This window comes from Dunckerocampus dactyliophorus, chromosome 1 (assembly GCF_027744805.1).
Source record: "Dunckerocampus dactyliophorus isolate RoL2022-P2 chromosome 1, RoL_Ddac_1.1, whole genome shotgun sequence".
Lineage (NCBI taxonomy): Eukaryota > Metazoa > Chordata > Actinopteri > Syngnathiformes > Syngnathidae > Dunckerocampus > Dunckerocampus dactyliophorus.
The window spans coordinates 19,687,555-19,701,077 of record NC_072819.1 but is presented as its reverse complement, the minus strand read 5'-3'; the positions used below and the strand labels follow the sequence as shown (position 1 = coordinate 19,701,077).

The following is a 13,523-nucleotide window of genomic DNA, read 5'->3' as shown; positions in this document are numbered from 1 at the left end:
CACTGATATCCTCATAGTAAGTCATTTACTGTCATTAATTGTAGAGATTGTCATTCATTACCTTGAATGAATTAACGCCACCTCAAATAGACTTTTTTTTTCCCCCTGAGGAAAACACAAAACAGGCAGTGAAACTAGATGGCTATACTTGCCTTCACTATGACTGACACCCCCCCATGTGTCAAGGTCGACATGTTTACCGCAACACATACCTTCAGCAAAGCAGACATGGCACCTGTAAAGCTGACATCTACCGTGGAGTTTTAAGAAAAACCAAGTCATGTAAAAAAAAATATAGTATAGTAAGTGACACAGACATAAGTAAGTGACAGAGGCTATAATGCAATTAACAATAATATCTACAGTGGAACCTCTGTAGCCAATGGCCCGGTTAGCGTGTTTTTCAGTTAAGGTAAAAAATTTACACTGAAATGTTGCCTCGGTTTTTCATTACCGTACAATATGGTGTGCGTCTTGTCGTGTTACTAATACACTGCGTCAGTCCAGCTGTGTTCTTAATGCATTTTTATCCCCAAACATCCTTGTTTGCAGCCCATTAGCTTGCTATTACATGGTAACAGAAACCAGAAGTCAGCTCGCCCCTCTATGATGTCATCAGTGGTTGACTCTGTAGTTCTTTGCGAACTAACACAGTTATGCCTCAAGTCTCAAAAACTTTATCACAAAACACATGGATTAAAAAAATTCTAAATGCATTCAAATGACAAATGTCAGGGATAAATTAACATTTAATGTTACTTTTACCTTCATTGAAGATGTGCTTGTTGACAAAGACACAAAGACACAGCGAGAACAACATGAACGGCATGGATTCTGTTGTATGAGAAAAATCTCACCACAACCTTGTCAAACCATTACTCAACAGTCTGACTCACGGTGTCATCTTACAAAGAACACTAAACTCATCACACAGCAACTTAACACTCAAAAGGTACACCTAAGAAATATAGAAACATGTACCAATATAAGTTTACAATGAAAAAAACCAACTATTTTTAATGTTTTCCCATAATGCATTTCGTCTGAGCAAAGCATTTAATTGGAGGCCAAGCAGCACAGAAAATGGATGGCTGGCTGGATGGATGGATGGATGGCGCTGCAATTCCCAGAGGGAGGCTGATGTCATTGCATCGCCAAGCAGGCACCAATGAATGCATTGCTCAGACACAATGCATTATGGGAAAACATTAAAAGAGTTGGGGTTTTTTTTCATTTTTTCAAATTGCTTGATCTTGATTTTCAGTATATGTACAGTCGATCCTTCTGACTTTTTGGATTTCAAGCAGGAATTGTCAGACAAGTTACCACAGGGATAACTGGCTTGTAGCGGCCAAACGTTCAGAGCGATGTCGCTTTTTGATCCTTCGATGTCGGCTCTTCCTATCATTGTGAAGCAGAATTCACCAAGCGTTGGATTGTTCACCCACTAATAGGGAACGTGAGGTGGGGTTAGACTAATGGTCGTACCCTTCTCTCCAGCACCCTGGAATAGACTTTCCTAGGTAGGCTGAGGAGTGTGATCCCCCTATAGTTAGAAAACATCCTCCAGTCACCCTTCTTGAAAAGGGGGACCACCACCCCGGTCTGCCAATCCAGAGGTACTGGCCCCGACTTCCACGCAATGTTGAAGAGACGTGTCAGCCAAGACAGTCCCTCAACATCCAGAGCCTTGAGGAATTCAGGGTGAAACTCGTCCACCCTTAGAGCTTTGCCACTGGGTAGAGTTTTGACTACCCCACATACCTCAGCCATGGCAATGGAACTGTCCGCGTTTGTGTCCTCAGACTCTGCTTCCTCTATGGAAGGTATGTCAGTGGGATTGAGAAGGTGACTCTTATATTAGACTCTTATATAATATTTGGCTCTAATATTATTATAAATATGCATTACATGCATTTAGAGCTTCACCCTAGTTCATGACTGGTGCTCTCTGCAGTTGAATAAAAAGGCACCCCCGGATATTATATGAGAAAATGTAGCAGTAAAGTTCCGCTTTACTATGTGTGCATTCATAAGTTAGATCAGTAAAAACACTTTGAAAAATAAATGAAACATTTATGAGCATTTATTTGGGGAACAATCAAAAACACACAAAAACTGTCCTGATTTCATTACAGACACTATGTAGCACTTCAACCTTCACATATTGCTTATTCTGTTTCCCTCCCTAGTTTGTGTTCTACCATGGCTGCAGCAATAGATTCTATTTCTCACATTTTCTGACTATAAAATCGTCTTTTCTCTCTACCAGAGCTCTGGCCAGCAGATCCCTGTGGTGGTTGAGAGCTGCATCCGCTTTATAAACCTTCACGGTGAGACAATTTTTCATGACGTTAGCCATAAACCATGCTGGGATAGCTTCTGTCGTGATGTCAGACATTGCTGTGTGGACCCTGAATGCCCTTAAGTTGGATGACAAATATGGAACCCCTCTGTTGTCCTTAAGTGCACTGCGGTCCCTACCTGACTAACATTGGGGGCAAGTCATATATTTCACTCCACATGAGCCCTATAAAAATATACTTTCTTCCTATAAGCAAGTGTTTGTTTTTTCAGGTCTCCACCATGAAGGTATATTCAGAGTTCCTGGGTCACAGAGAGAAGTTAATCTGATCAAGGATGCATTTGAGCAAGGTAAATCTGACATAAACATAGCACAAACACTGAATAATTTAACTACACTGGAAAAAGATTAAGTCTTCACTGATATTTTCTAATCAGGTACTTCTCTGCAATCGGATTTTGTTATTTAGACACACAAAAATAAGAAGTTAATATTATTTGAATACCAAAAATGTCAGGTTAATCTAGCAAAATAAAATATTAATAGTCATTTTTTCAATTATTTTTTAAGGGAAATTTCTCAAAATGAAACAACAGGGAGGCATTTTCACAACATATTTTTTATTGCTATAAAACATGATAAAACAATCCAATATAGGTCAAAAGAAAAGAAAATGCTATACGTCATCTGTGTTTTATAGGTGACGGTGCCAGTAGCATGAAATGTTTTGTTGCATTTTCAAAGTGGCCCTAATCTTTCTAAATATTCTAATGCGGTTCATGTTTCACTTTATTTTTAGAATATGCTCAGTAGGATTAAATAAGGCCTGCTTATTCCTACTCCTCTTTGGACATGTTCAATTGTTTAACTATAATTGTATTTGAATATAACACCATTAAGCATCCACTCATTTTCTACGCTGCTTATCCTCAATAGGGTTGCGGGGGTATGCTGGAGCCTATCCCAGCTGGCTTCGGGCGAGAGGCAGGGTACACCCTGGACTGGTCGCCAGCAGGGCACATTTTAGCGTCACCAATCAACCTAACATGCATGTTTTTGGATTTTTTTTTTTTGGAGAACATGCAAACTCCACACAGAGATCTCCTGACTGTGTAGCCAACATGCTAACCACTTTGTCACTGTGCAAAGCATATTTGAAATGAATTAAACTATTACCATATGCCAATGAAAATCGAGCTGTGTTCCGCAAATGGCCCCGGGGGCACACTTGCACACCCCCGTAGTACAATGGCCTTGGGACACATCAATTAATCAATTCATTATATCTGTAACTTCATTCTTCATTTTTGCATGACATTGTTAGACAAATGTATGCTTCCAGCTTAGTGGCAACATTTTAGGGAAGGCCTTTTATGTTCCTAGTGCACAAAGCAAGGTCCATCAATGGCATGTTTAGATGACTTTAGTGTAGAAAAAGCCAAATACATATGTTCTTCTGGATGAATGGACAAAGATTTTTATTGTTACAGTATACTTGGAGGTGTGTATGTATGTATAATATACACTTCCTGCATTCCCCGTATAGGAGAAGACCCTCTGTCAGACAGTGAGTGTGACCTGGACTCTGTGGCTGGGGTGTTGAAGCTTTACTTCAGGGGCCTTGAGCCTCCTCTCTTTCCCTATGACAGCTACTTGCCTCTGCTGGACTGTGTCCGTAAGACCCCTCTTGTCTCTTTGTCACCAGACATTACCTTTTGTGCTTCCATTGTGTTGTTTATATACTACTTTCGCATAGTAAAATGTGTCACACTTGATTTTCACCTACTTGTTCCACATGTATTTGCTAGTTGTTTTCTTTTCCTCCCTCAACTTTTTTTTAATCCCACATATTCAGAAATCGAGAGCATGACAGAGAAAGCTGCGCAGATTAAGGCAATTGTCTCCGCCTTCCCACGGCCTCTCCTCATTGTGATGCGATACCTGTTTGCGTTCCTCAATCAGTGAGTTGACGTGTTTCTAGTGAGTCAGTTCTCATGAGAGATTATTTGGATTTTGTACAAAAAACTAACTCCGGGGGTAAAAATGATTATTCTTTGCCACTACGAAGGACATGGGGGATACATTACATTCATAGTTGTCTGCAGAGATTTTTTTGTAATTTTTTACATTTTGATAAAGTTCCTGCATTTTTCCCATAATGTTAATGTCATTTAAATGAAAGTTAGCAGTTTTGTTTAAGATTACCATATTAAAGATGCTGTCTGCCTTAATTAGGTACTGCATGGGGGGCACTAACGTCTGAATGTGTATATTCCACCCCTTTCCTCGTCCGATGTTGCAGGCCACGGCCCACATACTGTAACATACGCGCATTAGTTATGTTTGTTTTTAGGTAATGATAGTGATTTGACTATATTTAAGTTGTGGTACTAACGTTATTTATCATTGAATGTATAGCGTATCATAAACACATAATGACTCCAAATTGTCGGTCGCTTCTCTGAGAGACTGATTTTGTGTATGTGCACACACCGCACAACAAGGCTGAGCTAAATTTTTCCAACATTAACTTTGAGTTGTGGCAAATATAGACATTTATTGTTTCAATGTGTTCTTTTAAACCACTATTGGTAACATATGCTACCCGGTGGCGGTCTTATATTTTTTTGGTGAGAAATTGTAGTTGAAGCTAAAAATGCCAAAATTTTAAAACTCATTATATAAAACAACTTATTGTTTACCTTTTGGAGTGATTTTGATGCATGAGAGTGGAAAGTAAAACATAGCTCTCTTTGACCATATCGTTATTTATTAACACTAATAGTATATTTCACAACACAGCAGCAACAGAACCAATGTAGGAGCAGTGGTAATGCCGCTGATGACAGTATGGTAACAATAAGGCAACACCAACAGCTGAGTAGTGCGACCAACATTTTAAGGTCAGAGGTAGATAAAGCTTTTGGATGCTGACTGCTCATGATACACTCCTGCCATCTTGTGGAGTTATTATTTTTTAAATTACATCATAAGGTTTCCCACAGCCACAGCAGTTGCTGCCAATGTTTTTTGACCAGCGAGAATTAAAGACCCCAGGGTTATTTGCTTTTGTAGACCCAGTAACTATAGGAGGCTCTGCAATTAATTGAATCGAGGCATTAGTTTTTGCAAAATGTGTCTTTTGCATGTCAGCCATATTTGTGGATTGTATTTTTAAAGTGAGTCACTGCAGGTATTTGTGCACAGAAAATAGTCTGGTTCAAACAAAATGTAGTACCTAACATTTTGAACAATTCTCGACTATCTTCTCATGAGAACATGTTGACCCACATGGCACATTTTCATCATCTCTCCCCCTCCTCAACAATGGTAGTACAATGGCATTTTTGCTTGTTTCCCCCAGCGTGACTCAGTACAGTGACGAGAACATGATGCAGCCCTACAACCTGGCTGTTTGCTTCGGTCCCAGCCTGCTGAGGGGAGTTGATTCAGACGATGCTGTCGCTAGGCAGCCACAGGTCAATGACCTCGTCAAAACCATGATCCTGCAGCATGACATCATCTTCCCTGGCCAAACAGAATTGCCTGGCCCAATCTATGAGAAGCACATGACTCTTGAGCAGGAGTACTGGTGAGGGATTTTAATCTGACTTCTCTGTGACATGAATGAATGCCATCTAATATCCAATTGGAGAGGATTTAAAGTGTGTCAAGCAGCTTCTTTTTTTGGCTTATCCTCTGGCTTATTAAGTGAATTTGATGCCACATCAAAGGCATTTCTATGAGGCTTGCAAGACTTCATGCAAGCACTGCATAGTTTTTGTGAATGCTAAAAGAGAGTCAGGAATTTATAGTGTTAATCTGTGCTATACATCGGAACTCTTCTTATAGCCCTTGGCTGTGCACCAGAGCTCTAATCACTATTGACGCTTTTTCACTGGCTAAAGCAGGTAGTAGGAGGTGCTATTTTAAGTACCTGGTCAGCCTGGGATCCTAGCATGCCGAGCCGATACCATATGAGTTACAAACCACTGCTGGTTGCTTATTGGTCGAGTCGGTTTGTTACCGCCACAGCATTTAGACAAATATTAACAAACACGCTATATCATTTCCACTTTGCTGCAGTGGTCCACTTTCTTGCTGCTCTCAGTTTCCTCTTGGATAAAATCTGTCAACCGTGTTGTTGGTCACTCAGTGATGCATTTGGTGCGACTCGGTTTTCACAGTTGTCCTGCAGTATGCTACTATCCTGAAGTGGAAATTACAAACTATCATTGTTATCATATTGTTTTCCAAAGAACACATTCATGTGACTAACCCTACAAATCTATGAATTCACTTATAAGTTCACTTTTTGGCTTGTCTGCAGTGAACCAATAACAGAAGAAGGTGATGGAGAGGCCGAGCATCTGCCAAGTGAGGATGGTGAGTAGAACACGCACATATATAAGGGAGACTCGCATCACTCCCCACACACAGTTACATTTACAAATATGTACATTATATGCATTTATACTTACAATATGAGTGTGTGTACAGAATGGGAAGCTGTGGCGATGTTCGACTATGTGGCGAGATCGCCGGCGGAGCTGTCGTTCAAGCAGGGAGAACTCCTCATTCTTCACAGCAAGGCCTCCTGTGATTGGTGGAGGGGCGAAGCTGGAGGGGTCAAAGGACTCATCCCACACAAGTACATCAGCGTGCTGGAAGGGTGAGCTATAATAAATTAATGCAACCCAGGTATGTCCAAAGTGGGGCCCAGGGGGCATTTCCAGACAGCGGCTTGTTTTTTATTGGCCCGCGGCACATTGTAGAAATAAAATTTAATCAAAAACCTCAGCAAAAATTGGACAAAATAGCGCAAAAAGGAAAAATGTAAAGAGAAGAAGCTGAAATATTGATACTAATAAGTAATAATAAAACAAAGCTTTGTCCTTAAATATATATAAAGGGTTTTCTTTTTGTCTTTCTACAAAATTACAAAATACGTAAAACATTAAAGTGGCCCCCCATCCAAGAGCAACCTCCTTTTTTAAACTGTATAATTCCCAAATATGTCAGGAGCTGCATTTGAAGTGTTGGGAGTGGTCGTCATCCATCATCTTTATCTACCTGCTGGACTACAGTGATGCCCAAAATCAGCAAGATATACGACAGCGAAATGAAAAACAAATTAAGATTTTTGTGAAGGAGTCGCCCAAATGTGTTGCTATAAGCCAGTGGTTCTCATCTATTTTCTGTCCTATCCAGGGGACAGAAATGTTTTCACGAACACTCCAGTTTGAAATACGATTGAGAAACTGATAATATCTATTTATTTATCTGTACTGTGCAGACTGAACCAGGAACCAGGAAAATGTAACAAACTGGAGAGCTATGACGTGTACAGGCGTATTCAAGGGTCAAATTGGATGTTTAGTACGATACATTTGTACATGTTGGCAGGTAGCATTGAAAGTACTCCCTGCCTCTCACTGCTGAAAATACACTACTGGTCAAAAGTTTTAGAACACCCCAATTTTTCCAGTTATTTATTGAAATTCAAGTTGCTAAAGTCCAATGAATAGTAAGTGGTAAGTAAGTGGTGAAGTGCCAGAGATTAAAAAAGGTAAGGTTACCCAAAACTGAAAAATAATGTGTATTTCAGAATTATTAAAAAAAAGGCCTGTTTCAGAGACCACAAAATGGGTAAACAATTTAAAGCTGTTCTGCAGAATTGGAGGCTGATCAAGCCTTAGCAGTTGCAACTATTTCCTACAAGTGTTCCAAGTTCTGGAGTACAGTGGAACACACTGTGGTACTATACCTTCGTGAACATCAGTTGAACAGCCTCGCACAGGAGAAAGTAATTTGTTGCTACAAAAGTGGCAATAATAAAGGGAATTAACAATGGAAGAGAGACAGACCATCTTAACACTTAAAAATGTAGGTTTTTCCTCCAGAGAAATTGGAGTGTTCTAAAACTTTTGACTGGTCGTGTACCTGAAAGTGAGGGCTTTTTTTCAGCAATATTTAGGTGAGATTAAAAAATAGATTAATTAGATCAATTAATTGCGGATCATAATTGTCTAATTTTTTAATCTCGTGACAGCAATAATTTATACTGTTTGAAAATCAACATTTTTGTTTTGTTTTGTACTTTAGTTCGGAGAGAGGGAAAAGAGATGAAGGAGGAGGAGGAAGTACTGGAAATCTGACAGCTGAGGATCCACATACAGAGAACACAGTTCGGTATGAACAAGCACACACATGCACACACGTTATACGTTGCTTACACAGGGATTTTTCATCATTACAAAATTAATTTCAGCTCATAAACAAGCACCATATGGATTTAGCAAATATCAGTACAGTGGGTGTACATGTTCTGTCCACAGTCCAAAAGTTCTAAAGTTTCCTTGTGTGCCGTTTGACAGGATGCGGGTAAACAGCGACGGCGCTTCTTTGCCAGGGCGACAGAGAGGAAGCGATGGCAGCCCTGGTCGAAAGCCACCAACCTCCCCGGCCACAAGACACCTGCCTGTGTAGGACTGATAAACATCTCACACACACAATACGTTCACTGAAATTACACAACACTCAAGTCATGAAGTCGTCAGAATTGGGACATTCTCAATGTTTGAGCAAAATGTAAAATACAAAAGGTGTGACAAAGGGAGGACATGATCATTTGGTTTGTTCTTGTTTGTCTCTCAGGTCTCAGGAACGAAGACACACTCTGGACACTGTGAGACAAGCAGGGTTCAAACCCGCAGACAGACCTGCATGTGCTCAGCCAGATAGGACAAGTGCTGTTGACAAGGTATGAGGTGTCTTTCTTACGTTTGTCAATAGTAACACACTCAGTCTGTCTTCCGAGAAGCACTTTTGTCATCTCAGAGGCAAACAATGCATCACAACCGCTTCTTGTTTTACTTACGTAAAATGTCCTTGGGTTTTAGCCATTTAGTGTGTCTGTAGCTTTAATGCTAATGGGCTGTGTTTGTTCACGCCTGTCTCTGACAAAATATGTGGCTCCCAGAAGCGTTGTTGTGCACTTCATCCACTTTTTACATATTCACTGTAACTCTGCACCTGTCCAATCTAATAGATAGTATAGCGATGTGAGCTACAGAGCTAACATTACACTCACATTTTACCAACGACATACTAGGTTAGCCTATTTGCTGAAGAAAAACAAAGTGATGAAACTTACAGCTTTCATGTTTGTAGCTGACTGAGTTGCCAGAGCTCAAGGCTTTATTTTAAGATGTGTAGCAAAGTCATTTTACTTTTATACACTGGGCTGGCTCATCTAGCGTGGACAGAGACAGTATCATGCCCATGAGGAAAGGTAATGTTATATATTTGTCAACTTTACTGAAATAAAACTTTAATTTATGTTTGTTATATAAAATATTGTACAATTGTCTTTTATATTTTTATATTACTTTTTTTTTTTTTTTTTTTTTTTTAAATATACTGTATGTATAGTTGGCTACGGGCCGCACGGTGGTCTTTGTGGTTCGCATGTTGGCCAACACAGTAACAGTCTGGATCGGGAAGACCTGAGTTCGATTCTCCCCTAGGCATTTCTGTGTGGAGTTTGCATGCGTGGGTTTTCTCCGGGTACTCCGATTTCCTCCCACATCCAAAAACATGCATGTTAGGTTAATTGGAGAGTCTAAATTGTCCATAGGTATGAATGTGAGTGTGAATGGTTGTTTGTCTATATGTGCCCTGCGATTGGCTGCCGACCAGTCTATGGTGTACCCCGCCTGTCGCCCGAATTCAGCTCCAGCAAGCCCCCGCGACCCTAAAGAGGGGAAGCGGCATAGAAAATGGATGGATGGATATTTGGCTACATTGCTCAACATTGGCAACATTTTTTCTTCTTCTTCTTCAAAAGATTAAGTCAATACAGATGAAACATTTAAATCTATAAATAAATTCAGTTTGTCAAGTTGCTTTTCTGGATGAATGGACGTCAATTTCCATAGACATGCTTCCACATGTTATGGAAGGTCTTCCTAGAAGAGTAGACGCTAGATTTTTACTTCCTCGTAAGTGTATTGACCAGGTGTCCCGACACTTATGTCCACAGACATCCCATTAAAATGATTTGCCTGTGTCTCTTTCTGGCTCTCAGGACATGATCAGTCGCCAGATGAACTCAGTGTTCAAGGAGCTCCTGTCTCGCCAGCCTCCCATGCAAGCGCCCACCCTCACCGCCGTGGCCCCCCCTGCTTCTCTTCCTCCTTCTACTTCTTCCTCATCTTCCTCTCCCCTCCCTCAAGCAGCCCCCACTGCCAAAAAAGTGGGCTTCGGTATCCGAGGACGAGCCCTTTTTCGGCCAGTGGACTGAGGTTGGATGGGTGATTTAATGCTGTCATTGCATTCTGGGAATATCTTGATTTGTTTTTAGGATAAATGTGTATATATTTACATCTGTGCCATCTCATAGTACCACATGGTGCTGTATTGCAGTATGTCTTAGTGTGTTTTACGGCTTCTTTTTGCTCTTTTCTTTTGTAAATGTTCCGGTCTATTTTTTGGTCTCCTCTTTTGGGGAATCAGGGAAGTGTTGTCAATGAAGGTGTATTAGGGCCACACCGAAAAGACAAAAAAATTTAATTATGTATTGTTATGAGAATAAGGGTGTGTTTTTGCGAGAAAAACTTTAAGCTCATAAAATTGTGACTTTTTTTATACTACAAGAACTTTCTTCACATGAAAAATCAGACTTTATTCCCATATTCCCGCATATATATAATTTCAACTTTGTTCACATGTTCTCATAATATTACAATTAATGTACCCCGCCTCTTGCCCAAAGACAGCTGGGATAGGCTTCAGCATACCCACCACCCTAGTGAGGACAAACGGTATAAAAAATGGATGGATGAAAAAAGTTTTCTCATAATATTATGAATTAGTTCTCATAAAATAAACATATTTTTCTCTTAATAAAACAACTTAGACTTTTGTGACTTCTGTTTTAAATAATATTACAACATTATTCAAATAAATTCTGACTCTATTATCCTATCCTATCCTACTATTACACATTCTTAATTTTTTTCTTATATTGCCAGTACTATAACACTGTGGCCTAGTGGTTACCATGTTGGCTGCACAGGTAGAAGATCAAGGGTTTGAATCTCCGTTTGGGCATCTCTTTGTGCAGTTTGTTCGCATGTTCTTCCCCCTGTGTGGGTTTTCTCCCGAGTACTCCAGCTTCCTCTCACATTGCAAAAATATGCATGTTAGTGTTGTTTGTCTATACGTGTCCTGCGGCTGGCTGTCAGCAACCAGTCCAGGGTGTACCCTGACTCTCGCCCGAAGTCAGATGGAGTAGGCACCAGCTCACTCCTGATCCTAATGAGGACAAGTGGTATAGAAAATGGATGGATTACCTTTTATAGAAATTACATTTTTTTCTGGTATTATTACACTTTCATTCTCATAAAACTGTTTTTTTTCCCCTCATAATATTATGGTTATATTCCTGTAACATGATTTTTTTCCATAATATTACAGTTTTATTCTTTCAATATTATAACCTTTTTCTTGTGATATTACGTCTTTAATTTTGTTGAAATGATCATTTTTCGCTTGTACAAATACACTTTTATTCTTAAAAAAAATTGGATAATATTATTAATATGATTTGTATTCCCACATTTAAAGAAAAATACTTAATTCTTGTAAATTCTTGTATCAATTTATTCTCATAATATTATGCATTTTCTCCCCGTGCGTGCGTGGGTTTTCTCCGGGTACTCCGGTTTCCTCCCACATTCCAAAAACATGCATGTTAGGTTAATTGGAGACTCTAAATTGTCCATAGGTATGAATGTGAGTGTGAATGGTTGTTTGTCTATATGTGCCCTGCCATTGGCTGGCGACCAGTCCAGGGTGTACCCCGCCTCTCGCCCGAAGTCAGCTGGGATAGTCTCCAGCATACCCCCTAGACCCTAGTTAGGATAAGCGGCACAGAAAATGGGTGGATGGAATATAATGCTTTTTTTTCATAAAATTGCAGATTTCTGTGTTTTAAAAAAAATTGTTCCAAATGAAGATGTTTTTCTTGCAACATGACAACTTTATTCTCATAAAATTGTGACTTAGGTTTTGGCTGATTTGACTATATTCTCACAATTCCAACGTTATTTACAGCATTATTATGTTTCCAGTGTGGCTCTAATACTCCTTTGTAATAATCAGTGATAATGCTTTTAGACATGTTAACAACAGATACACTGCTCTTTAGTGGCAGATTTGAAAACAGTTCATTGTTATATTAGTAAAAGAGGAAAAGAGACAGCTGTCCTGAGGCGTATGTCAAGGAGTGCCTCCATGCTTTTTTCACTTTTTTTTCTACAACATGTGACTTAAGAGATGTTAGCGTTGACATTGCAGTATGTAATAGTAGCATGCAGTGATTAACTCAAGATGATGATGACATTCCCTTTCATATGTGACACATGGCCTACAAGGCAAAACTCAGGGCTTTGCAGCGTTGCAGATGGGCTAACTCAGGTTTGCCTTTGAAAGATTTCATAAGTCAGTTGTTTTTGCTTGTCTTCGTTCAAGCTGTACAAGAGCCTCAACTGCCCTCACGTCAAGAGGACAAGTTCTGTGACCTCCTCTGATTGAAACTGTGAATCCTGCAGCAAAGTTTTAGAAACTCACTCTTATCTGCACACATAGTGGTGGTTTAAGAGTGTTTGAGATGGTTTTACATGCATTAAGTCCCCCCTTCTGTTGAGTTTTAGTAGAAACATTAAGGTAAAACATTTTGTTCGTTTTACACAATTGGTTTGGACTTCATTGATAATATCACTAGATTTAAAGTGTCAACGTATATATGTGGTGATAAAAAAGAAATTATGATGACAATAAAGGCTGGAGTGATGAAATTTAAGGTTTTGTCCATTTTTGCCTCATATTTCATGTTATGAGTGTTATGAATGTCCCAAAGGCCCATCAAGTCCTTTTTCATTGTCAAAAGAAATAAGGCTAAAATGTCTACATTTTTTGCACTTGAATGTTCAAAAGGAACATATTTTTCTCATCTTGCATTACCCCACAATAGGCTTACTACTGTATATACCCCATAAAAATGCAGCAAATTCAGTCACAAAATTAAAAAAAATCATAAAATGCGAATGCCAAAATAAATGCATGTAAAATAAACATGTATTAAAAGAAAAAAATTATGCAAATACATTAATAATATTACAAGAATAACTTGATACTTTCACGAGCGTTAAGC

At 39.4% G+C, this 13,523-nt stretch overlaps 1 protein-coding gene across 3 annotated transcripts in view; it reads left to right on the top strand.

Annotated features, from left to right (window-relative positions):
- Positions 1-13,157, top strand: part of arhgap4b (Rho GTPase activating protein 4b) — a 38,710-nt gene extending 25,553 nt beyond the window's left edge. For all 3 annotated transcript variants that reach the window (XM_054774043.1, XM_054774025.1, XM_054774034.1), the window contains exons 14-24: positions 2,273-2,333; positions 2,578-2,655; positions 3,852-3,980; positions 4,161-4,266; positions 5,670-5,897; positions 6,636-6,691; positions 6,806-6,977; positions 8,411-8,497; positions 8,683-8,790; positions 8,963-9,068; positions 10,395-13,157. In XM_054774043.1, coding sequence (XP_054630018.1) covers positions 2,273-2,333; positions 2,578-2,655; positions 3,852-3,980; positions 4,161-4,266; positions 5,670-5,897; positions 6,636-6,691; positions 6,806-6,977; positions 8,411-8,497; positions 8,683-8,790; positions 8,963-9,068; positions 10,395-10,610 — 1,347 coding nt within the window. In that variant the 3' untranslated portion in view covers positions 10,611-13,157. The remainder of the gene's footprint in view (positions 1-2,272; positions 2,334-2,577; positions 2,656-3,851; positions 3,981-4,160; positions 4,267-5,669; positions 5,898-6,635; positions 6,692-6,805; positions 6,978-8,410; positions 8,498-8,682; positions 8,791-8,962; positions 9,069-10,394) is intronic.
- The last annotated feature ends 366 nt before the right edge of the window (positions 13,158-13,523 follow it).